At 44.3% G+C, this 26,597-nt stretch overlaps 1 protein-coding gene across 6 annotated transcripts in view; it reads left to right on the top strand.

Annotated features, from left to right (window-relative positions):
- The window catches only part of Rps6kc1 (ribosomal protein S6 kinase C1), a 221,657-nt gene that overhangs the window by 42,403 nt on the left and 152,657 nt on the right, over positions 1 to 26,597 (top strand). For 3 of the 6 annotated variants that reach the window (XM_045156300.1, XM_045156306.1, XM_045156325.1), the window contains exons 4-5: positions 9,096 to 9,211; positions 24,395 to 24,488. In XM_045156300.1, the coding sequence (XP_045012235.1) occupies positions 9,096 to 9,211; positions 24,395 to 24,488 (210 nt within the window). Of the gene's footprint in view, positions 1 to 2,550; positions 2,592 to 9,095; positions 9,212 to 15,318; positions 15,340 to 24,394; positions 24,489 to 26,597 lie in introns of those variants that run through there. The other 3 variants (XM_045156336.1, XM_012951887.2, XM_045156330.1) reach the window with 3 other exon arrangements.

A 26,597-nucleotide genomic window follows, 5' to 3' on the forward strand; every position in this document is an offset into this window, starting at 1 on the left:
TAGCCTTTTTAAGGTCCTTTAGATCATGAGCCTCCCAGGGTTAATGTTTGCAGGGAAGAGGTTGGTTGTTTCTCCCCCGGGGGTGCCCTTCCTGTAGTAGGATGGAGGTACAGAGGGGCTTTGAAAAGGATTTGTCTGAAAAGGATTTGTAGGGGGATCTGGGGGTGTAGGACCCTTAGAGGCCAAGGAACACTTCCAAAGGTGTCCAGGGATGGATACAGGGCTCAGGCAAGCACGAGGGATTTGGGTTGGACGAGGACTGCCCCACAATTTATGATGGTACACTCATCTGCAGACCGATCGTCCTGTCAGTGTTCTTCTGTTGGAGAGATGCCCCACATTGGGCGCCAGTCTGCCAGGCCCTCCGGCAGGTAGGGCTGTAGGAGAGCCGGTCCCGCCGGTCTCTCCTTGGGGTGAGAGGCATGGTGAATGTTGACAACTCGGAACCTCTCCTAGTCACCGGAGAAGCAGGATCTCACTTTATTGTAACAGGCAGGTGCTTATATTATATAGCGTGAGAACAAAGGTGGGGATCTCAGGAAAGGATGAGGTGTTAGGGCCAATAGCACATCACGACTTTTGATATGATTGATTCTAAGTGCGCGCGGGAACTCTTAATTATTTTTTTGCAGAACTAGCAGGCCAGAGGCAATTTGGCTCTCTGCTGAGTCATAGCTGGCTAGAGACAGGCCACCCAACTATAGCTAGGCTCAGGGCCTCTCAAGGCCCAAATGCTTTTATTTATCAGTTATTCCTAATCAGTCACCTGCAAAATTTGGGAATCCTTTTCATTCTAATGTTTTTAATTTTTATTTGCATGTATGTGTGTGTCAGGGCCTCTCTTGCTGCAAGTGAACACCAGATGCTTGGGCCACTTTCTGTAACTGGCTTATGTGGGAAGCCTGCCAATTGACCCTGGCCCAGCAAGCTTTACAAGCAAGTACCTTTAACCTCTGAGCCTCTTCCTAGCCTCCACCTTTTTTCTTTTTGAGATAGGGACTCTCATTATCTTGGAGTTCACCAAGTTGGCTCACCAAGTAAGCTCTGGGAATCTGCCTGTCTTCTCTTTTCTGGTGCTAGGATTATAGCTATGTTGCCATGCCTTGCATTTTTACACAGGATCTGGGGCTTGAACTCAAGTTCTCATGCTTGCAAGGCAAGCACTTTATCAACTTGGCTAGCTCTTCAGCCCCCCATTGGCATTGTTGAAGAATCTCTTCTCCTTTCCTTTTTCTACCACTTATTAGCAGGTCTTCATTTTATATTCTTTGATGCTCTTCAAGTTTACATTCAGCTCATAAATTATTCCTGGCTGGTTCTACATGGATGTTCTGCTCACAGTATCATGTCTGAACATACCTGATGTCCAGTGGACCCACATTAGGAATTTTACAGGAATTTGTGTCACCTTGTCAGGTGACCTAACTGTTCATTAGGTATGGCTCCCTAATTAGCTGTGGCTCCCGGGATAAATGAGCACTAGCCTAGTGGCTTAAGGCATCAGCCATTTAGTTCTTTAACAGTTTGTTTTCTTGCAGTTGTGCAGTGGAAAAAGCTGAGATTGGCAGCACTAGACTGAAATCATAGTGTTGGCTGAGCTTCCTCCAGAGGCGGGGGGCGGGGGGGGATAGTTTCTGGTGTCGTGGAATTTGGTGGCTGCTGGCCTTCCTTAGTTTGTGGCGGCATCACTGTCGTCTTCAAGGACCTGATCTTCAATTGTCCTGCTTTGTCTTTACATTGCCCTATGAAATCTTTCCTTACCTATCTTAAAAGGAACTTGTGATGGAATTTAAGTTTTTCTTTGCCTCAAAAAGTAACAGTTACTCAAAGAGAAAGAAGAAGGACAAAAATACAGATGTTCATCCTTTGGCTCTCTCCCCTCCCCTGTCCAGCTGACCCTCAGCTCCCAGCATTGAACCCTGGCTAGGGCCAGGAAGGTAGACAGTCCCCTTAGATGAGCTCAGCAACATTGAGGGGTAACTTTTCACTGGAAGTTGGTACAAAGTCTCGGTGTCTCCAGTAGTCCTCTTGCCTTCTTCTGCCGCCATGTGAACAGCCATGTCGCCATGTTAACAATTTAGGGCTAGAATGACCACCCCAGCCAATCCTGCCAATGCACTTTTCCCTGTTGGTGGGAAGGTTATAAGTGGTGACTAAAGAAACCTGCTGCATTCCAGTGCCTGTGGCCCATGTCAAGAATGATGAAAACAGCCTGGTAATGAAGATAGTCTATCCAGACTGACTAAGCACGTACACTGGCAGCCAAAGTAAGGCAAAGGAATACTGTCCCATCTCCCCAGGTCCCTTGGTCCTGCTTGCTTTCCTTCCACGTTACTGCATTCTTGGGAAGGGCACTAGTGGCTCTTTGGAGTGCGAATCGTGATAACAGTCAGTGCTTGTCCTTCAGTCCAGGCCCAGCTCCAACTTCAACCCTTAACTTTTATGTAGAGATTTTTTAGGCTCCAGGGGTGAAGATCTAGGCCTTAGGGGAGATGCTTTCAGACTAATGCACACTGTGGGAGTGATTAGTTTCCTTTCCCTTTCTTGCAGCCAGCTAATGAGTAACCTCTAAGGGGAAGCCCACCACCCAGGTAAGGTCTCACTGTAGCCCAGGCTTACCTGCAACTCACTCTGTAGTTCCAGGTTGGCCTCAAACACAAAGCCATCCTCCTACCTCAGCCTCCCGAGTGCTAGGATCAATGGTGTGCACCATCACACCTGGCTTAAAGTGAAGCTTTTAAGACCATGACAGTATCTGTCTTGTCTTTTGAGTTGAGCCTCTATTGATGGTGCTTTTCTGAAACAGTTTGTATGATATGGTAGTTACAGATGCTGGTTTTCACTTCTACATATGCCACTGTTCTCCCTCTCCCTGTACTGGTTTGTCTTCTTTCAGTACATCTGGATCTGTCTGTGTGTCTAGGCCTCTGTGGATGTGCCTGCGAGTCTGTCCACATGTTCCTTTCTGATGTAACTTATGTGCCCAGCGTCCCCCTTGCTAGCTTCAAACTCACTAATGTGGTAGTAGTTGTGATGCTCCAACAGCCCCATTTTTTTTTTTTTTTGTTTCTTTTCTTTTTTTTTTTTAGGTAGAGTCTCACGCTAGCCCAGGCTGACCTGGAATTTACTTCACAGTCTCAGGGTGGCCTCAAACTTACAGCGATCCTCTGACCTCTGTCTCCAGGTGCTAGGATTAAAGGTGTGTGCCACCACACCCAGCTTTTATTGTTTTTTTAAATGGAAAAACCATTTAAAAATATTTAATTAGCTTATTGGGGTAGATAAAGAGAAAATGGATCCGTCTGGGCCTCTAGCCACTGCAAATGAACTTCAGACACACGCACCACTTTGTGCATCTGGCTGACGTGCTGTTGCAGTCAGGTTTGCATTGCTGGCAGGAATCACCCGACCAAGAGAAGCAGCTTTTGGGAATAAAGGGTTTATTTTGGCTTACCAACTCAAGGGGAAGCTCCACTATGGCAGGGAAAACGGTGACAAGAGTCGAGGGTGGACATCACGCCCTGGCCAACATCAGGTGGACAATAGTAACAGGAAAGTGTGCCAAACACTGACAAGGTGACACTGGCTATAACACCCATAAGCCTGCCCTCAGCAGTACACTTCCTCCAAGAGGCGTTAATTCCCAAATCTCCATCAGCTGGGAACCCAACATTCAGAACACCTAAATTTACGGGGGACACCTGAATCAAACCACATGTAGGTACTGGGGAATTGAACCTGACTCCTTAAGCTTCATAAGAAAATGTCTTAACCACTAAGCCATCTCTTCAGCCCCCCCATTTTTCACCATCATTTTTTTGCCATCACTTTTCATCTGGCTTTTGTGTCTTGTAACTTGCCCCATCACATTTTCCTTTTCTAATTTTAGTACTTTCTATTTTTGTTGTTGTTTATTTTTTATTTATTTATTTGAAAGCGACAGAGAGAGGAAGAGGCAGACAGACAGAGAGAGAGAGAGAGAGAGAGGGAGGGAGGGAGGGAGGGAGGGATATAATGGGCATGCCAGGGCCTCCAGCCACTGCAAACGTACTCCAGATGCATGCACTCCCTTGTGCATCTGGCTAACGTGGGTCCTGGGGAATTGAGCCTCTAACCGGGCTCCTTAGGCTTCACAAGCAAGTGCTTAACCGCTAAGCTATCTCTCCAGCCCAGTACTTTCTATTTTTAATGCTCATCTTGAGTTTCTTCTGCTCCAGCCCAAGAACCTGCCATTTCTTCAAGGACCTACATTCTCTGTGAATGTTGTAAGAGTACTTTCTTAATGCATTTTATTTTGTTTTGTTTTATTTTATTTTATAGTTTTTGGTTTTCTGAGGTAAGGTCTGTAGCTTAGGCTGACCTGCAATTCACTATGTACTCTCAGGGTAGCCTCAAACTCATGGTAATCCTCCTACCTCTGCCTCCCCAGTGCTGGGATTAAAGGTGTGTGCCACCACTCCCAGCCATTTTATTTTAATCTGCATATGGGTCTTGTGTTACTGCAAATGAATAACAGATATATGTGCCACTTTTTGCATCTAGCTTTACTTGGGTGCTAAAGAATTGAGCCCAGGTGTCCAGGCTTTGCAAGCACGCACCTTTAACTGCTAAGCTCTTTCCAGTCCAGTTCATTGCATTTTGGCTGTAGTCTGCCCTGACTGCCCACTGGACTTCCGTCTCCAGTTGCTAGGGATGAGTGTGGTCAGTGGGTGGCGAGGGTGGGGCAGTGCAGGAAGTGGAGTTTGGGTGCTTCCCCTGCCTCATGGGTGGGATGTGCAGCTGTTCTTAACCTCTTTCAGCTGGTGTTGCTGATTCCTGCATGTGCTTCTCTCGCTGTGTATTTTTTAAAATTTTGAGGACTAGTGAGCTATTGTTTATGTGGATTACAGCTATTAATATTTCCCAGACTAGAGCTGGGAATGATGGCACACACCTTTAATTCTAGCACTCAGGAGGCATAGGCAGGAGGATTGCTGTGAGTTCGAGGCCAGCCTGAGACTACATAGTGAATTCCAGGTCAGGCTGGGCTAGCTAGAGTGAGAACCTACCTCAAAAAGACCAAAAAATACATATATTTCCCAGACTAATTAAATTTATTGTCTTAAACATGAAAGTATCATACATGTTAACATAGAGCAACATTTTTGTTTGTTTATTTATTTATTTATTTGAGAGCAACAGACAGAGAGAGAGAGAGAGAGAGAGAGAGAGAGAGAGAGAGACAGAGAGAGAGAGAGAGAGAGACAGACAGACAGACAGACAGACAGACAGAGAGAGAGAGACAGAGAGAATGGGCGCACCAGGGCTTCCAGCCACTGCAAATGAACTCCAGACGCGTGCGCCCCCTTGTGCATCTGGCTAACGTGGGTCCTGGGGAATCAAGCCTCGAACTGGGGGTCCTTTGGCTTCACAGACAAGCGCTTAACTGCTAAGCCATCTCTCCAGCCCTAAAAGTGACTCTTCTAAAGCATGAAAAAAGTGGTAGGGTAGTGTTTGCATTTTTATAAATTCCCAATGCCTGGCTTAAAGAAGATGAACTGAGTAAAGTGGTGCATGCTCACAGTTTTAGCTGCTTTGGGATCTAAGGTAAGAGGGCTGATTGAGCCAAGGATTATGTGGCCACCTTGAGGGACAAGTGACACCTCATCTGAAGAAAAATTCCACAAAACAATGGAGAGCCCCAAGCATGCAGGCAAGCAAGCAAGCCAACAATGAATAAAGACAGCTCAACTCATAGATTGTGATGCATTGCTTTGGTGTTGAAATTTATAAAGAAATTTCAAGTTATACAGATGATGCCATTGAAAGGGAATGATAAGCTTTTTAAAATACTATTATTTATAAGGAAATAGAGCAAGAGATTGAATGGGTGCATCAGGACATTTGCCAGTGCAAGTGAACTCCAGATGTATGCATCACTTTGCACATCTATCTTTATGTGTTTGGTTCCATTTTTGTCTGAGTTGTGCAAATCTTCCTGATTCTTACTTATTTTATTATATGATGCCAACATACTATTCATAGGCTTTTCCAGGCTGTTAAATGACAGCTAGAATATTTTTCAGCTGCGTTGCTGAGGGAGGTACTAGGAGTGTTAGGTTCCTGTCTTAAACTTTTTATTTAGTATCTGCCACACAGCCAAGTCAGAACAATTAAAGTTTGTTCTGTTTCAAAGGATTGTAGAAGCAGTGTTGTCAGGGGTCAAGATTGATTAAGACTGATCATTTTTATCATTTGATCAAGGATATTTTCTTTTTCTTTTTTTTTTGAGGTAGGATCTCTCTCTAGCTCAGACAGATCCTGGAATTCACTATGAGTGCCAGGGTGTCCTCAAACTCTTGGCAGTCCTTCTATCTCTGCCTTCCCAGTGCTGGGATTAAAGATGTGCACCACCACACCCTACTCAACGACATTCTTTTTTAAAATGTATTTTATTTTATTTTATTTTCAAGGACATTCTTAATTGAAACTGCTATTATTATTTTTTTAAACACAATGAATGAGTGGCAGTAAGGAATCAAGTGATGATTAATAAGTATAGGTTGGTACTTTGGCTTTTGTTCATTCTAAGAGGCCAGTGGTTTTGCTCTTATTGTCTTTATTTTATTTTATTATTATTATTATTTTTTTAGGTAGACTCTTGTTCTAGCTCAGGCTGACCTGGAATTTACTACGCAGTCTCAGGCTGGCCTATAACTCACAGTGGTCCTCCTACCTCGGCCTCCCAAGTGCTGGCATTAAAGGCGTGCACTACCACGCCCAGTAGAGGTTGGGGCTAAGAGAGAGAGAAGGAGAGAAAGAGAATGTGAATGAATGAATGATCACAGACATGCAAGGGCCTCCATCTGCTGCAAGTGAACTTCAGGCTCATGTGCCGCTGTGCGCATCTGGCTCTATGTGGGTACTGGGTAATTGAGCATGAGTCGTTAGGCTTTGCAGGCAAGTGTCTTAACCTTTGAGCCATCTATCCAACCCTCTCATTGCCTTCAGACCACCAGTGCAGATGTTAGTGATTAGAGACTCACAGCTCCTCCCAGTTCTGTTGTGAAGTGGTCTGACTTTGTTGATGGCTCTCCAGTACCCCGTAGTCTGTGGACCACACTGCGAATATGCACGTGTGTCTACACACACTTAACACATTCACACACACATACACATGGATGTTTTTATCAGTTGAAGAAGACTGAAAATAAATTGTTTCTTGATGTTTGCTTTTAGAAATCTTCATAGCTATGAGTAGATTTTGAATCTGTGTGGGATGCACTGATACGGAAGGGTTTTTGTACGTTAGAGAACATATGTCACATGCAGTGTTGGTGAGCTCTCACTTGTGTGTAAATGGACACCATGAAGGTTCCACCTGCTCGCCTGTGATAGCCCATGCAGCTTCTGAGGGTGAAGACGGGGAAGAAGGGTCATTTTTGCCTCATGCTGTCTGGACTGGAATTTAACTGCACGCATATTTCTTTAACTTTGGTGTTAAAGATATGTGGCTTGGTTTATTAAGCCATAAGCCTGTTACTGGGCAGAAGGGAGTGGCTTCTGAGCTGCAGGATTCCCTGCTGAGTGTCTGTTGCTAATGGATTATCTTTACCTTCTCCACATGCTTCCATATTAGGATTTGAAGCTTCTGATTAATCTCAATAAGTGAGCAACTCATCTCTTTCAAGACATGGCGCAGCCCATTTGTAACACTTCATAACTGAAGTGAACCCTGTAGGCTGCAGCTGTGGCTGTGGAGAGAGTTGTTGGTCAGCCATCCATCTTCGTGGCTCCTCTCCCATACTTAGTCGGCCTTGGTGGCAAAGGAGTCAGTGCAGCAGTGCTGGCGGTGTGGCCACGGTGCTAGTGGAGTGCGGAAAAGGACGCACCTTTCCTCCATCTTTTGTTTGTTCATTTGCTTTCGAGACAGGATCTCATCCCGGAAGCTGGGATACCTGGGTATTCGCAGTTGGCTTTAAACTTGCTATGTAGCTGTGCAGGACTTAGAACTTGCCATCTTTCCTCTGTCTCACAAGGGCTGGGGTTACAGCCATGCACTGCTATGTCCCATTCAGCTATGTGACCTTCAGCAGTTAATGTCCCAGTGTAGTCTTCTTATTGGTGGTAGGGATCTCCCCCTCTACCCCCCGTTCTGGGGATGGCATTTGCAGTGTGTCTAGCTTATGCTGGCATTAGCTCTTGTCCATTGCTCAGTCTGCCGTTCCTCTGTCATTCGGCCTTCTTCTCCGCCCTCTCTGTCTCCTGTATTTGTATCCTGTTCCAGTATGAGAGTTCTGGTTGGCATCTTCTAGTAAGTCTGTCTCAGTTTCCTGTAGGCTGAGTTATTTCTTCCCCATTCCCAGTCTTCAGCTCATGAATATAGTATGAATAATTTATTATTTATTTATCTTATGTTATTTTTAAAAATTTGTTTATTTGAGAGAGAGACAGAGAGAAAGAGGCAGACAGAGATTGTGAATAAAGGCACACTAGGGCTTTCTGCCATTGCAAACAAGCTCACATTCATGCGCCACTTAGTGTATCTGGCTTTTATGTGGGTACTGGGCACTTGAATCCAGGCTGCCAGGCTTTGTGAGCAAGCATCTTTAATTGCTGAGCCATCTCTCCAGCCCTCATATATGCTAGTTTAATGATATTAATATACTGCTCATCTTGTTTTCCTCATTTATTTTGTTTTCAAATTTTTTTTTTATTTGCAAGGAGAGAGAAAAAAGAGAGGAGAGAGGGAACAAATGAATATCAGGACCTCCTCCCACTACAAATGAACTCCAGATGAGCCACTTCGTGCACTGAATTGAACATGGACCTTCAGACTTTTTAAGAAAATGCTTGTAACCACTGAACCATCTCTCCAGCCCCCCTTCACTAATTTGTAAAAAATTTTCAAATTTATGGAGAACCCCAAAGAATAGTACTGTAAATAAGATACACCTTTTCTCTGTTTGTTGATCATTAATATTGTGACTTCTGCAGTATGTTTGATAAGATCAGCAGTGGTGGCCTGTGTGGTGGCTTTCCGATTTCTGGACCAAAACTGTCACAGATCTATGTGATCACTGCATCTGTAAGAGCTGATTTTTGTTTGATTTTAGGCCGCTTTGACAAAACTGTCATCGAAGAGAGAAGACAGTGTGCCGAAGACCTGCTACAATTCTCTGCCAATGTCCCTGCTCTGTACAACAGTAAACAGCTGGAAGACTTTTTCAAGGTTTGATAGTCTTTCTAGATTACTTATGTATTATTAAATACTTTCTTATCCTTTGTTGGTTCTGAGACAGTGTCTCACATGTTACCCAAGCTAGCTTCCCCAGTGCTGGGAAAACACCCTTATCATTTTTAACTGCTTCTTAATTTATTTTGAACAGAACTTGTGGAAGTTGTCATTTGGTATCACTTTTTAAAATTTTAATTTAATTTTATTTATTTATTAGAGAGAGGGAGGGAGAAAGAGAGAGAGAGAGTGAGAATGGTTGTGCAAGGGACTCTAGCCACTGCAAACGTACTCCAGACGCATGTGCCACCTTGTGCAGCTGGCTTACGTGGGACCTGGAGAATTGAACCGGGTCTTTAGGTTTTGCAGGCATGCACCTTAACTGCTAAACCATCTCTCCAGCCTGATACCATTATTTTTTAAAAATATGTTTAACAGAGAAAGGGAGGGAGGGGGGAGAGAGAGTGAGAGACAAAATGGGTATGCCAGGGTCTTCAGCCACTACAAACGAACTCCAGATGCATGCGTCCCCTTGTACAAGGCTAACATGGGAATTGAACCTGGGTACTTTGGCTTTGCAGGCAAACGCCTTAACCGCTAAGCCATCCTTACAGCCTCATATCACTGTTTTTAACTACCACATTTTCCCTATCTCATTTACTTAGCCTTCTAGAAAACAAGGTGATTATTTTTATAGATTTTCCCCTTTCTTTTTTTTTAAAAAATATTTATTTATTTATTTACTTGAGAGTGACAGACACAGAGAGAAAGACAGATAGAGGGAAAGAGAGAGAATGGGCGTGCCAGGGCTTCCAGCCTCTGCACACGAACTCCAGACACGTGCGCCCCCTAGTGCATCTGGCTAACGTGGGACCTGGGGAATTGAGCCTTGAACCGGGGTCCTTAGGCTTCACAGGCAAGCACTTAACTGCTAAGCCATCTCTCCAGCCCGATTTTCCCCTTTCTTAACTGAAAGTATATTGATTTGTAAAAATTTAATTCTAGGTTATATAACCAGCAAGCTGCAAGAGCAACATAATATTTAATTTCTCTCATACTATTAGACCTACATGAGGAATTTATTTTGTGTATATGTGTGTATATGGATACAGATAGGTATATGTGTATGTATGTATGGTAAATATATTTAGGCATGTGTAGGCCCTGTGTGCATGTGGGTATCAGAGACCAACCCTAGAGGGTTGGTCCTCACCTTCCATTTGTTTGGGACAAGGTGTCTGTTGTTTGCTGCTATAAATGCCAGGCCAGCTGCCCAATGAGCTCTAGGATTCTCCTGTTCCCGTCTCCCGTTGTCATAGTATGATTTAGATTACAGGCGCGTGTGCTGCTGTTCCCGTCTCCCGTTGTCATAGTGTGATTTAGATTACAGGCGCGTGCGCTGCTGTTCCCGTCTCCCGTTGTCATAGTGTGATTTAGATTACAGGCGCGTGCGCTGCTGTTCCCGTCTCCCGTTGTCATAGTGTGATTTAGATTACAGGCGTGTGAGCTGCTGTTCCCGTCTCCCGTTGTCATAGTGTGATTTAGATTACAGGCGCATGCGTTGCTGTTCCCGTCTCCCGTTGTCATAGTGTGATTTAGATTACAGGCGCGTGCGCTGCTGTTCCCGTCTCCCGTTGTCATAGTGTGATTTAGATTACAGGCGCGTGCGCTGCTGTTCCCGTCTCCCGTTGTCATAGTGTGATTTAGATTACAGGCGCGTGCGCTGCTGTTCCCGTCTCCCGTTGTCATAGTATGATTTAGATTACAGGCGCGTGCGCTGCTGTTCCCGTTGTCATAGTGTGATTTAGATTACAGGTGTGTGCGCTGCTGTTCCCGTCTCCTGTTGTCATAGTGTGACTTAGATTACAGGCACATGCGCTGCTGTTCCCGTCTCCCGTTGTCATAGTGTGATTTAGATTACAGGCGCATGCGCTGCTGTTCCCGTCTCCCGTTGTCATACTGTGATTTAGATTACAGGCGCATGTGCTTCTGTTCCCGTCTCCCGTTGTCATAGTATGATTTAGATTACAGGCGCTTGTGCTGCTGTTCCCGTCTCCCGTTGTCATAGTGTGATTTAGAATACAGGCACTTGTGCTGCTGTTCCCGTCTCCCGTTGTCATACTGTGATTTAGATTACAGGCACACGCGCTGCTGTTCCTGTCTCCCGTTGTCATAGTATGATTTAGATTACAGGCGCTTGTGCTGCTGTTCCCATCTCCCGTTGTCATAGTGTGATTTAGATTACAGGCGCATGCGCTGCTGTTCCCGCCTCCTGTTGTCATAGTGTGATTTAGATTACAGGCGCATGCGCTGCTGTTCCCGCCTCCCGTTGTCATACTGTGATTTAGATTACAGGCGCGTGCGCTGCTGTTCCTGTCTCCCGTTGTCATAGTATGATTTAGATTACAGGCGCTTGACTGCTGTTCCCGTCTCCCGTTGTCATAGTGTGATTTAGATTACAGGCGCATGCGCTGCTGTTCCCGCCTCCCGTTGTCATAGTGTGATTTAGATTACAGGCGCATGCGCTTCTGTTCCCGTCTCCCGTTGTCATAGTATGATTTAGATTACAGGCGCTTGACTGCTGTTCCCGTCTCCCGTTGTCATAGTGTGATTTAGATTACAGGCGCATGCGCTGCTGTTCCCGCCTCCCGTTGTCATAGTGTGATTTAGATTACAGGCGCATGCGCTTCTGTTCCCGTCTCCCGTTGTCATAGTGTGATTTAGATTACAGGCGCATGCGCTGCTGTTCCCGTCTCCCGTTGTCATAGTGTGATTTAGATTACAGGCGCTTGAGCTGCTGTTCCCGTCTCCCGTTGTCATACTGTGATTTAGATTACAGGCACACGCGCTGCTGTTCCTGTCTCCCGTTGTCATAGTATGATTTAGATTACAGGCACGTGCGCTGCTGTTCCCGTCTCCCGTTGTCATACTGTGATTTAGATTACAGGCACACGCGCTGCTGTTCCCGTCTCCCGTTGTCATAGTGTGATTTAGATTACAGGCGTGTGCGCTGCTGTTCCCGTCTCCCGTTGTCATAGTGTGATTTAGATTACAGGCGTGTGCGCTGCTGTTCCCGTCTCCCGTTGTCATAGTATGATTTAGATTACAGGCGCGTGCGCTGCTGTTCCCGTCTCCCGTTGTCATAGTGTGATTTAGATTACAGGCGCGTGTGCTGCTGTTCCCGTCTCCCGTTGTCATAGTATGATTTAGATTACAGGTGCTTGAGCTGCTGTTCCCGTCTCCCGTTGTCATAGTGTGATTTAGATTACAGGCGCGTGCGCTGCTGTTCCCGTCTCCCGTTGTCATAGTATGATTTAGATTACAGGCGCTTGACTGCTGTTCCCGTCTCCCGTTGTCATAGTGTGATTTAGATTACAGGCGCACGCGCTGCTGTTCCCGTCTCCCATTGTCATAGTGTGATTTAGATTACAGGCGCGTGCGCTGCTGTTCCCGACTCCCGTTGTCATAGTATGATTTAGATTACAGGCGCGTGTGCTGCTGTGTCCAGCTTTACGTGGTTCTGGGATCTAAACTCTGGTTGTGAGTGTTGTGCAGCAAGTGCTTTTAACCATTGAGCCATCTCCCCAGCCTGTAATTTATTTATTTTTAACATTTTATTTATTCATTTGGCAGAGAAAGAGGGAGGGAGGGATGAAGAGAGGATGGGCATGCCAGGACCTCCAGCCACTGCAGATGAACTCCAGACATATGCATGCCTTATGCATCTGGCTCGTGGGTTCTGGGCAACTGAACCTGGGTCCTTTGGCTTTGCAGGCAAACGTCTTAACCGCTGAACCATCCTTCCAGCCCTGTAATTTATTCTTTATGACCTGATTTATTTGAAGAAATTTGATCTTTCAAGAGACATCACAGAGTTTTAAGACTTAGGGGTGATAGTAATTCAGATGTCTGTGATTGATGACCATATGATCCCTTTTGATTTTCCTCTTTTTTTTTTAAAGATTTATTTTTATTTATTTATTAGAGGAAGGGGGGGAAGAGAGAGTGAGAATGAATATGGGCGTGTCTGGGCCTCTAGCTACTGCAAATGAACTCTAGACATATGCACTGCCACGTGTATATGGCTTACGTAGGACCTGGAGAATTGAACCTGGGTTCTTAGACTTCACAGGCATGTGTCTTTACTGCTAAGCCATATCTCCAGCCCCCTTATGATCTTCTTGATGAAGTTTTTGTTGTTCTTCACATTAGGCTCAGGCCATGAATCTGCTTCTGCTGTGATACGCTGTGGTCGTCAAGAGGCTGAATATACTTGAAGCAGAAGTATTTAGCTCCCTGCTGCTCCCTGTGGTAGTTGCTTTTTCCAGGCCATCTGTACTTACAGAGAAGCAAGGAGAACTTCCCTCTATTGTGGTGGAAGTTGTGCAAGATGCCACATGGTCAGGAATTAGTGTGGGTATTAATGGAAATTAGACCATGGATGTTAAACAGTGGCAGTGAAAGTTACCTGTTTGTTTTGTTTCTGGACCTGGGAATCCCTGATTATAGGTACTGCTGGGAGACAGCCAATTTTAGATACTGTGAAGTGAGAAGTTAGTGGAAGATGTACAGTTCAGAGAATTCAGATCTTGTAAACTATTTAAAATAAATGCTGGGCAGGAGCTGGATACAGAATTGGTAATATTATATGAATATTTTTAAACTGAGAAATAAAAATCTGGTATGCATAGTTATTTAGCTACAAGGGGGGCAAAGCTTACCATATTAGCTGAGACAAGAAGAGAGATTGTAGCAAGGAAGGTGGTTGTTGTAGTCAGTTGGACAAACACCCTTCCAGAAGCAGCTTATGGGAGGAAATAATTTATTTCAGGCTTACAAATTGTAGGAGCGCACTATGAATAGTGGACGAAGCTGGCTCACTACCATGAGCCAAGCAGAGAGAACACTAACAGGTAGCACCATGGAACAGCCAGAGCTCCAACTGCTCTCCACGCACCCTAGGGCTGGACTCCAGGATCCTGCCTCAGTGACGCTCCCCCTGTAGCTAGGATTTGCCTGCTAGGGGTTCAAGTTGCAAGCTCAGTTTTAATAAAACGCCTGAGTCTATTGGGCCGTACATTCAGACAATCACATTTAATCTACTGTATCCCACTCCTGGCCCCATGGACTGATGACCATATCACAGTGAAAATTGGATTCAGTCCAACTTCAAAGGTCCCCATAATTTCTTTTAAAGAACCAATTTCTTCTTTTTAATATATTAAAATTCTACTTAGTTATTTGAAAGATAGAGAAAGTGGTAGAGGGGGAGGGAGGGAGTGAGGGAGGAAGGGAGAATGAGTGAGCGAGCGAGCGAGCGCGAGACAGACTTGGTGTGCCAGGGCCTCCAGACACTGCAAAGAAACTCCAGATGCATGTGTAACCTTGCATCTGGCTTATGTGGGTCTTGGGGAATTGAACCTAGGTCCTTTGGCTTTGCAGTCAAACACCTTAATCACTAAGCCATCTTCTCCAGCTCCTAATTTTTGACAATCAATTTTAACATTGTTCAAAAGTCTCAAGTCTCATCTGAGATTTAATGTTGTCTCTTAACTGGGAGCCGTGTAATATCAAACACAAGTCATATTAGTTCTAACACATAATGGCACAGAACAAACATTTCCACTTCAATAAGGTATAATAAGGTAAGATTGGACCAATACAAATCAATAACCAGCAGGTATACATCAGACATCTGGAATTCTAAGTTCAGCATTCATAACCAGAGACGAAAGTCTGGATTTCAGTTCTGCTCCTCCAGCTGGTCTGGTCACAGCCTGGGCAAACATCCTGTCCAGAGCCACCAGCTCTCCACATTAGCTGTTGCACAGTCCTGGTAAATCCAGAAGGTCTCTGTCCGTCTTTACAGCTCCATACAACGGCCTGTGCAGTACAGGGATTTTTCCCTGATTGCTATTGCCGCATCTCAGCAGAGACTGTAACCTGTTCATCCTCATGCAGTGGCCTTACTGTGTTTCCATACAGCCACCTATCCCTTCTTCACTTGCTGCGCGTCGACAGCGGCTTCTGGAGCTGTGTGCTTCCTGATCCATTTCTTTGCATTTTTATGCTTCCAGAACCAGCACCAGTTGTGCAGCATGGCCAGATTTGCAAATCCAGAGAGGGTAAGCCTTGACCTTGAAGAAAAGCATATTCTTTCAGTAGTCTTCCTTCAAGCCACCTCCTTTCAAAAGAATTTTACATCCTTACTCATTTGAACCATCAGTGGGTGGATTTCATCCTCTGGCATCTTTTGATTTTTCGAGGTAGGGTTTTACTCTCGCTCAGACTGACCTGGAATTTACTCTATAGTGGCCTTGAATTTACGGTGATGATCCTCCTGCCTCTGCCTCCCTAGTGCTTGGATTAAAGGCATGCACCACCACGCCTGGCTATCATGCATCTTTTTTGTTGTTTCAATGCAAAACAGTTGGCCTGCCCTTAATGCTGCTAATCAACAATTACAGCTTTAGTAACCTAAAATCAGTCTCTGTACCTTGAATTTTCCCTGTGATAAACTTTACATTTTTCACATCTTGTGTATGCTTTCTGTGAAGCACACCAGTCCATTACTTTTAAATTCAACCTTGATCAAATTCTTAGGGCTTGGACAGAACATGTTACTTTGCCTTTTTTGCTAGTACCCAAGTTCCAACAAGGTTCTCTGTTTCCCCTTTGAAAGTTCATAAGCCAAACCTTCACAGTCCACAGTTCTCTTTGCATTTAGCATTTTCAAACTCTCATCAGACTATCTCATAAAACTGTGAGGCTTCTCTAGTCCCAAAAACCAAGTCCTTCCACATTCCTCTAGCACACAAGTTCGAAATGACCAAAATCCCCGTGCTCAGTCATCACAGCAACAGCCCCACTTCTGGTGCCAACATTACTGTTGCTGTCAGCTTCTCTGTTTTGGACAATCAGAAACAGTTTATGGGAGGAAAGGGCCTACAAATTCCTGGGGCACACCATCAATGATGGAAGAAGCTGGCTCCTTTGCGTACACCCAAGTAGAGAGACACTACCAACAGCCAACACCACAAAACAGCCAGAGCTCCAACCATTCTCCGCATACCTTAGGGCTGGACTTCAAGATCTGCCTTCCAGTGGCACTCCCCTGAAGCCAGGATCTGCCTGCTGTGGGCTCAAGTTGCAAGCTTAATTTTAGTAAAACACCTGAGTCTGTGAGTCTGTAATTCAAATGACCACAGAGGCCCATGCTTCTCTTCCAGTAGAGCAGAGCGAGGCGGACGGCCCGGGCCTCTCCTCCAGCAGAGCACCGTCTGGGCAGTGCTGTGTTTGGTAGTAGCATGAGGGCTCTAGGTGTTTTTTTTTTTTTTTTTTGGTGAAAGACAAAGACAAAGGGTCAAAAGAAACATGGCAGCTTTACATGCTTTCCCAGAATTTTTTTCTCATAATTCTTACATCTCATTCACCAAACAGGGTCACATGATCCTTCACTGTGAAGGAGTCTGGGAAAGTGACTTGTAGCTTTCGGGTTCTGACCAAGATTAAGGGTGTTTTGGGGAGCCATTCCATAGGTGTGCATGGAACAGTTTTTCCCTCTGTAAATGACCGTATAGTCACTTGCTTTGGTTTACTTTTACCTGTTCTTAAGAGAGGGAATCCAGGCATGGTGGCACTCACTTTTAATCCCAGCACTGAGAAGGGAGAGGTAGGAGGATTGCTGTGAGTTTGAGGCAACCCTGAGCTACATAGTGAATTCCAGGTCAACCTGAACTAGAGCAAAACCCTACCTTGAAAAACCAAAATGAATGAATGAATAAATAAATAAATAAAGGAAGGATCTGAATGGACCTACTTATTCATGAATCACCTTCAGAAGTCAACTTTACATTATACCACCATTTTCTTTGTGTATATGTTCCTGCTACATATTCCTTGCTGGCTTAATTACTTATTGTAGCTTTATGGGCATTTAAGTAGACAATTACACATGTGGCTGATTTCAGTTCACTTGAAGCTGTGCAGGTGTCACCAGTGCCTGACTTTGGATTCGTCCATTTATGCAAACAGGCCTGTGCCTCCTGCTAGAAACTCCTTCCCACTTCCTTCCAATAGCCACACATTTATGTCAGTAGACTTGTATCTCACCAACATTTCAGATATGTGGAGGGACTGGGGATATAGCATAGCATGTTGGTTCAATTGCTAATCCATTGTTTCATTAAAAAGAGATAGTTCAGATATCTGGAATTATAAATCAGATACCTGGAATTATAAATCAGAAACTTAGAATTATAAATAAGTAACTTTTAAAACTTCACCTCCTAACATATGATTTTGAACTTCATCTGTCCTTGCATCATGTTTCAGAATCTCACTGCTCTTTCCAGGGGTGTTGGGCGTTGTAGGCATCATCTGTCCTTCCATGATGTTTCAGTATCTCACTGCTCTTTCCAGGGGTGTTGGGCGTTGTAGGCATCATCTGTCCTTCCATGATGTTTCAGTATCTCACTGCTCTTTCCAGGGGTGTTGGGCGTTGTAGGCATCATCTGTCCTTCCATGATGTTTCAGTATCTCACTGCTCTTTCCAGGGGTGTTGGGCGTTGTAGGCATCATCTGTCCTTCCATGATGTTTCAGTATCTCACTGCTCTTTCCAGGGGTGTTGGGCGTTGTAGGCATCATCTGTCCTTCCGTGATGTTTCAGTATCTCACTGCTCTTTCCAGGGGTGTTGGGCGTTGTAGGCATCATCTGTCCTTCCCATCATGTTTCAGTATTTCACTTGTCTTTCCAGTGGAGTTGGGCGTTGTAGGTAAGGGCTCTTCCACTGCTCAGCAGCTCCAGACTCCCCTGCCTTTATGTTCTTTTGATTTTGTTTCCCCCCCAGGATCAGGTCTTACTAGGAGGTAGCCCAGGCTGGCCTTGAACACACCATATTCCTGCCTCCACCTTCCTCATGTTAGGATTCTGGGTGTGTGTCACCACACCTGGCTAAATTCTATTCTTTTGTGTTGCTGAGTAGTATTCTGTCACACTAGTCTCCCTCCCTCAATAGTAGGCATACATTCCAGGATGTGCCTTTCATATATGTCTGAGTCTGTGGGCAGTACTAAACCCCATCTTCCTACTATGTTTTTATCTGTACATGCATGTGATAAAGTTTATTTATAAACCAGACAGTTAGAGGACTGGGAGCAGTAGAGCACTTTCTAATGTGTGAAGCCCTAGGCTTGACCCCAGGCACCTCAAAAATTGTTACAAATGCTAAAGTCATTATAATCAATATACTATAATAAAAGCTACTTAGAACTTACTAATTATTTACTAATGGAATTTTCATTAAGTATTTGTGGCCCACAGTTGACCTGGGCACAAAATGAAGCTGCAGGAAAGGGGCCACTTCTTACAGAATACTATCACATTTTGTGTGCATCGACATCGACAGAGTGGTGGAAAAGCAGGGTTATGCCAGCTTGTATCTCTTCCTATTAATGCTGCTGGACATTTGTAGACATGTTTGCATGGATCTGTCTTCTCATCTTTCCTGGGCACTTTAAGGAGTGGAATTGCTGAGTTTTATGGTATGTTTTAGAGCCAACCTTTTCCAAAGTGACTGTCGTTTTGTGTTCCCCAGCACTCTATGGTACTGGTGTTGTCTGAGAGTTTGAATAACCACTCTAGTATGTGAATTGTGAGTGAGGTCTCACTTTCATCTTCCTGATTTTATCTCCCTAATGACCAGTGATGTTTGCCATCTTCCTGGTGCTTATTCATACCGCCTCTTGGTGACATGTTTATATACTCCTGTGTTTTATGCTTTCATTGTTGTTGTTTTCTGGCAGTGTCTTACTCCAGCCCCATGGACCTGGCGTTCATTCTGTAGTCCAGGTTGGCTTCAAAATCATGGCAATCCTGTCTCAGCCTTCTTACTGCTGGGATTAAAGGCATACACCACTGTGCCTAGCACAATTTACCTTTGGATTATTTTGTCCTGCTGAATTGTAAGGGTTCTGAATCTATTCTGGATAAAAGTTTCTTATTAGATACGTGGTTTTTGAACACTTCCTCTCAATTTGTAGCTGCCTTTTCTTTGCCTCCTAGTTCCTTGAAGCACAAAGACAGCGTGGATGCAGTGTTGCTTGTCAGGCTCAGTCTCTGAGGGACTTGTGCGCCCCTTTCTAGTGTTCTCTGTGGCTAATACAGTGCCCTACAGATTTCATTCAGTGTTTTTTTTCCCCTATCAGTTTCAGTTTACATTTAAGTGTGGTCCATTTTCTGATAGTTTCTCTGTGTGATACACAGTGACACTATATTTGTCTTTGGCATATGACTGCACCATTTGTTGAAGGGATTATCCTTTCCCCATTGAATTGTGTGGGCACTGTTGGTGAAAATAAATTGACTGTAAATATAGACTTGCTTCTGGGCTGATGATGTGTGTATTCTGTTAATCTGTTTGCCTGATTGCATACCATTGTCATACTGTCTTGATTACAATAGCTTTATAAGTGTTTTTAAAAATACACTTTATTTATTTATTTGAGAGAGGCAGAGAAAGAGAGAGAGAGGGAGAGAGAGAAAGAATGAATATGAATGAATGGGCATGCGAGGGCCTCCAGCCACTGAAAATGAACTCCAGACACATGTGCCCCCTTGTGCATCTGGCTTATGTGGGTTCTGGAGAGTCAAACCTGGATCTTTTGGCTTTGCAGACAAATGCCTTAACCACTAGGCAATCTCTCCAGCCCAGCTTTATAAGTTTTAAAGTCAGGTAGTATAAGTCTGCCCACTCTATTTTTATATTTTTTGTTACTATAGATTGAGCCCAAGCCCTTTTACATACTTGGGACGTGCTCTACCCTGAGCTTACTTTTTACTTTGTGTGTGTGTGTGTAGGTTAGACAACCTTGGGTGCTAGTCCCTGTTTTATACCTGGTTTGAGAGTCTCTCTTGTTGTTTGCCATTGTGAATGCTGTGCATGCAGGCCTGTGAGCTTCATGACACTCTGACTACTTCCTGTGCTGTGTGTGTATTGGGATCACCCTCGCGTGTGCTGCTGTGTCCGGCTTTACGTGGGTGCTCGGTGTGAGCTCCGCTTGTCCGGCTTTACGTGGTGCTGGGGGTGAGCTCCGCTTGTCCAGCTTGTGCAGCAAGTGCTTTTAACCACAAAGCCATCCTTCCAGCTCCAACTTTTTACTTTTTATTTTGAGATAAGGTCTCAACAAGTTGCCTTAAACTTGAGATCTTCCTGTATCAGACTCTCAAATGGTTGGGATAATAGACTTATATCACTGAGCCTGGCTTTATTTTTATTAAAACAAATTCTTAGGCATTTTTGAGTCCTTCGAATTTTCATAAGAATTTTAGAGTCAGTTTTTTTTTTTTTTTTTTTTTCCTTGAGACAGGGTCTCGCTGTAGCCCAGGCTGACCTCGAATTCACTATGTAGTCTCTGGCTGGCATTAAACACAGTGATCCTCCTATCTCTGCCTTCTGGGTGCTGGGATTAAAGTTGTGTACCACCACGCCTCGCCTCAGAATTTTCATTGGAATTGTATTAAATCTGTGATTCAGTTTGGGGAGAATTGTCCTCATCACAGTGTAAGTTTTTAATCCATAAACAGGAAATGATCCATTTATTTAAATGTGCTTTAATATCTTTCAGTAATTTTTTAAAATTAATGTCAGGGTGTATGTCTGAGGCTCTTGTATTAACTTATCACTGAGTAGTCTTGTGATGTTGTGTTTTATTGGAGTTGTATTGAATTGGAATTGTGTACCTCCACTTACTTTGTGTGAGAGTTCATCCATGATGTGGTATGTTGTAGTGTCATCCCTGTGAGTGAGCCATGGTATGCATTTGGAGATAGAGGACAACCTGGAGCGCAGGTCCTGTCCAGCTCGTTTTCAGCAGACTCTTTTATTGTTTACTTCTGTGACTGTCAGGCTGGCCGGCCTGTGATCTTCTGGGATTCTGTAGTCCCCGCTTCCTGCTCCACCATAGGAGGGTTGGGATTACGGTGCCTCCTCCGGTGTGCAGCTGTATGTGGTTCTGGGACCTGAAATCAGGTCTTGATACATATGCAGCAGGCACTTTGTCCACTGAGCCATCTCTGCAACCTAATGCTTTTTTTGACCCATTGGTTATTTAGAAATGTGTTCTTCAACTTATATTTGTAGTTTTTCTTCTTTTTTGGTGTGTGTGGTATGTGTGCACACGTACACACCCTGTGCACATGCATGTGTAGTCTTCTTCTCTAGCACTGTCCACATTGTTTCCTTGAGATGGAGTTTCTCACTGAACCAGAGCTGTTTTCTTTTTTTTTTTAAATTTATTTATTTGAGAGCGACAGACACAGAAAGACAGAGGGGGAGAGAGAATGGGCACGCCAGGGCTTCCAGCCACTGCAAACGAACTCCAGACGCGTGCGCCCCCTTGTGCATCTGGCTAACGTGGGACCTGGGGAACCGAGCCTCGAACCGGGGTCCTTAGGCTTCACAGGCAAGCGCTTAACCACTAAACCATCTCTCCAGCCCTTTTTTTTTTTTAAATACTCATTTATTTGAGAAGGAAGGGAGAGAGCAGCTCCTGCCACGACAGATGGACTCTAGATGCATGCTCTCCTTTGTGCATCTGGCTTTATGTGGGCACTGAGGAATTGAGTCCAGGCCAGCTTGCGTGTAGGCAAGTGCTTGTAACTGCTGAGCCATCTCTGTAGTCCCTAAATTTTTTTGCCTCCCCCCCCCACCAGAACTAGGGTTACAAGTATATGTAGCTATACCTGGCTTTTTATGTGGGTGCTGGGGATCGCCCTAATGCCTCCTCAGGCCACTGAGCCATCTGTCCAGCCTCTGGAATTTCTAGTTTCTTCTCTTGCTGATTGTTAGTTTTGTTTCTTCTCTTCTTACTTTTCCCTTTGTCTTTTTCTCTTCTCATCTTATCCCCTCTTTCCCTCCCTCCTTTCCTTCGTTTTTGTGGTAGGATCTAATTCTTTAGCTTAGACTGGCCTCAAAGTCATGAAATCCTCTTGCCTCAGCCTCCTGAGTATTAGAGTTTACATGTATACACCCCATGCCTTGCTTCAAATTTAGTTTTGTGATTAGAGAACATATTCTGTATGATTTTAATTCCTTAAAGTTGATTAATTTCTTAGCATATGCTGTTTCTTGGAGAATATTGCATGTGTACTTGAGTGTGTATTCTGTTGTCAGGTAGAAGTTTTCTGCCTAGAAAGAAGTGAGTTTTTGTGTGAGGTAGAGAGGACATGGCATTTATACTTCTTTTGGGGTTTGCTGCCCTGGTGGTAGTGTTCAGGACATTCAGAAAGGAGAATGTTGAACACCGGAAGGGTTATTATTTCAATGCCTTGTTGCCCGAGGATTGTGGGCCTTTTTTCTGTGAGAGGAGCATTCAGCTGCGTTTGTGGCACAGAATCCCTTTCTATTGTGCTGGTCTAATGATTGCATGCTTTGGTTATACATAGAACAAGAGGAAATAGCTTGTGAGGTCTGAGTTTGTAAACCTCGATCCACGATTCAAATGATGTCTACTTGAAGAAACCAGATAAATAAGTAAATAAATAAATAAATAAATAAATAAATAAATAATCTTTTCCAAGGTAAGTTTGCACTCTAGCCCAGGGTGACCTGAAATCAACTATGTACTCTCAGGCTCTTAGGGTTCCTCAAGCTCCCAGTGCTCCTCCTGCCTCTGCCTCCCAAGTGCTGGGATTAAAAGAGTGCGCCACCACCCCCAGCCAATTTTATATTTTTAAAAAGTCTTTCTTTGCTAAAAATATCTTAAGTTACTTTAATTTTATCTATGGTGTGTACACATGGCTCTCAAACATAAATGGCTTCCCGTTTACTTGAAGTGCTATGTGATAGGCTTTAGTATATAATTTGATAAATTTAGTGACTTTCTGATTGGCCCCATCATTTGTCACCAGTTAAAATGACCAAATTCCTAAGGATACTGAGTATTGTTTCTTTCTTTTACTTGTTTTCAAGGTAGGGTCTCCCTCTAGCCTAGACTGCCCTGGAACCTGCTGTATAGCCCAGGGTGGCCTTGAGCTCACAGTGAGTCTCCTACCTGAGTCCCTGGAATGCAGGGGTTAAAGGCACGCCACCATGCCTTGCTGATGCTGCTTTTCCTTTTGCATTTCTCTATTTCCTATGCTTTTAAAGCAATATACATCTATGAAAAAAATCACACTGTATACATGGTAGCATTCCTGTTGAATTTTTTGAAATACGAGACTATTTTTGAGCAGCTTTAAAGAAAAAATTATGCAGAAAATAGGTTTTGTTTTTCCTATTTACTGCCTGTTCTCTACCTCACATTGTAAAGGGGTGTTAGGGGTTCAGGAAAGTCCTTGCACCCACATCCTAGGTTCGTGTCTAATTTTAAACAAATAATTGAATAAAATAAGAACTACAGAACCAAGAAAAGACATGCATGTGGCTTGAGTGCCCACGTATTGGGCCTGTAAAAACCATGTAAAGGACAGAAAAGAGAGTTTAAAGAGCTCCTGCCATGTGGAGAAAGCCCATATGGAAAATAAGGGCTGGCCCTTTTGGGCCTGGGCCAAGCTCAGGGGAAACTCAGCACCATATGGAGGTTCTCCAGTGGTCAGGCAGCTCAGAGAGCTTGCCCACCCCTCACACATGGATTTATAACCTTAGGGTTGTGGGCCCTACCATTGGGCTCATGTGAACCGAGGGATAGCTCATTGGTTTGGGCTAGGGCCTCTCAGGAAGAGACATGACACCAAGTTTTGGGGGCTGAACTTGACCTACCACAATGTTAGGGCTAGATTTAAATCCTAAGAGAGACCTCCCTTCCAGGAGGAGCCCAGGTTGTTTGTGGAAAAACAGGTCTAGAGAACTAGACAAGAGATCATAGTCAGATCATCCTTTGATCTCTAGCCCGTGTAGACTTTCCTGCCTTTTCAGGAGCCTAGTCACTCTAACTGCCTAAAACAGCTTTCTGACTCCCTCTCAACACCCTTGTGGGTTATGATGGCAAAGCAGGTGCTGTGTTTTGAGCCTCATGTGTGGTGCGGCGCATAGTCACGTGGATGGTGAAGCAGCGGTTGCGTTATGGGAGTCACGTGTGGTGTGGCATAGGCCTGTGGATGGTAAACAGTTGCCATGTGTGCATTCAGCTCAGAGGCTCTGTCACCTTAAGAGTGTTTATCTCTGCTCTCCTCTCCTCAGGGTGGAATCATTAACGATGGCTCGGAATTAATTGGTCCTGCTGATGCTTACCCCGAGCCCCTCACTGACACCTGTCCTGAGGGCAGTACAGAAGGTAAGAGATCTGGATTTTCTTGGGTTCCCAAGCCTTTGATAGCAGGAGACTGTAAATTACGTTTGCATTGTGAAAAATACATACATGCAAAGAATTTAGGGGATTTTGTTTGTTCTAAGATACATTTTCCCTCACAGCTTGCACATCATTAGTGCTGGTCTACGGGGACTGGGCTGGCCCTGTCTCGCATTTAGCTGGCCTTTTCACCCTGGGTGGAACATAAAGTACTGGTCTCTCCTTACAGCCGTTTAGACGGGTACCGTGTTGAGTGGTCAGTGCTCACTGTGGCGCGCTACTTTCGCAGCTCGTGCAAGAAGGCCTTGCTGAAGTGTCTTTAACAGCATCTGACTTCATTTATTTTCATATTTTATTTTTATTTATTTATTTATTTATTTGACAGAGAAAGAGGGAGAGAGAGAGAGAATGGGTGCACCAGGGCCTCCAGCCACTGCAAATGAACTCCAGGCGCATGTGTCCCCTTATGCATCTGGCTAACATGGGTCCTGGGGAATTGAACCTGGGTCTTTGGTTTTGCAGACAAAACCCTTAACAGCTAAGCCATCCCTCCAGCCCTATTTATTTATTTATTTTTAATTTATTTATGGCGGGGGGAGGAAAGAGGCTGGTAGAGAGAAAGAGAGAATGGGTGTGCCAGGGCATCCAGCCACTGCAAGCAAACTCCAGACACATGCACCACATTGTGCATCTAGCTTATGTGGATCCTGGGGAATTGAACCTGGAACCTTTGGCTTTGCAGGCAAGTACGTTAATTGTTAAGCCATCTCTCCAGCATAGTATCTGACTTTTAGATAATTAATTTCAAGATAGGTTTTAAAAATTTAGTCGCTTACCCAGAAAGAATAAGCCTCAGGCAATTTTAGTGTTTTTGATATGTTTTCTAATAATATGAATCTAAACCAAAGCAATTTTTTTTTGCTTTTAGTCCCTTTCATTCGAGAATATGTAATCTTATATTGCTCCTTTATTAGGCCTTACATGAGCTCACATGTGTGCCGTTGGATTCCCTAACTGGTTTTCAGGGAAGTCATGACATTAAAAAAGAGATTGGCATATGGACTGGGGTGGGTCTTTATAAACAAAGTTTTATTTGAAGATTTATTTGAAGTAGCAGAGGTTTGGTTTATTAAAGACAAAATAATACACTGAGTAACATTCCTTGATGTCTGTCCTGAGGACGAGTTGTAGGTGGGGTTGATTCTCTGTGACTGTTACCTTGTGTATGTGGGAACACCGTGATGCCAGATACCCCCACTGATCTGGGCCTGGGCCTGGGCCTGGTGAGGGCATTTCCATCTGGGTTGGTAAGAGCAGCAGGCTCCCATCCATTGTGTGGCCTGAGGCACTTACATTTTAGCTTTATTTTTGTTCTACTACCTTGCGAAGTAGAGATGTGGTTAGCTTTTACTCTTTTTTCTTTTTGCCTCCTATTGACTTAAAATCAAAGTCCAGATCTGGAGACATGGCTTTGTGGTTAAGGTGCTTACCTGAAAAACCTAAGGACCTGAGTTCAGTTCCCCAGTATCCATGTAAAGCCAGTTGTACTAAGTGGCACATGCATCTGGCAGCAAGTCCTGGCATGCCTGTACTCACTTGCTCTGTGTCTGCCCCCCTTTCATTGCAATCTGGGAGGGAAAGTGGCTTTGGGATGTCATTAGAGTTTCTGACAAAGTGTGAAGGTGTAAGAGTCACCGTCATTCTGGTAGGCCTGGAAACCCCAGAGGCAACCAAGGGAGAAAGCACCCAGTGGCCAAACACCACAGGCACCTGTGAAAGGCAGAGGTGCAGGCACTGTGGACTTAAAAGTCAAATGTGAGGTGACTCAGTCCTAACAGTTCCTCTGAGTGTTTTGCAAATGAGTTTTCTTTTTCTTACTTCTCAATTAGTTTGCTGGTGGACTGCACCAGAAATGCAGATTTTAATATGTCATGTGTTGCTTCAAGGTCCTCTTCAGTTACACTTAGAATCATATGGTCAATTAGTCCATTTTATTTTGCCCTAACTCCATGCCCAAGGCAGGATACGTTATCAAGAAAAGAGGGTTTACTGAGGATATAGCTCAATGATAAGAGTGCTTGCCTAGTACACACA

Source organism: Jaculus jaculus, chromosome 1 (genome assembly GCF_020740685.1).
Source record: "Jaculus jaculus isolate mJacJac1 chromosome 1, mJacJac1.mat.Y.cur, whole genome shotgun sequence".
Classification (NCBI taxonomy): Eukaryota; Metazoa; Chordata; class Mammalia; order Rodentia; family Dipodidae; genus Jaculus; species Jaculus jaculus.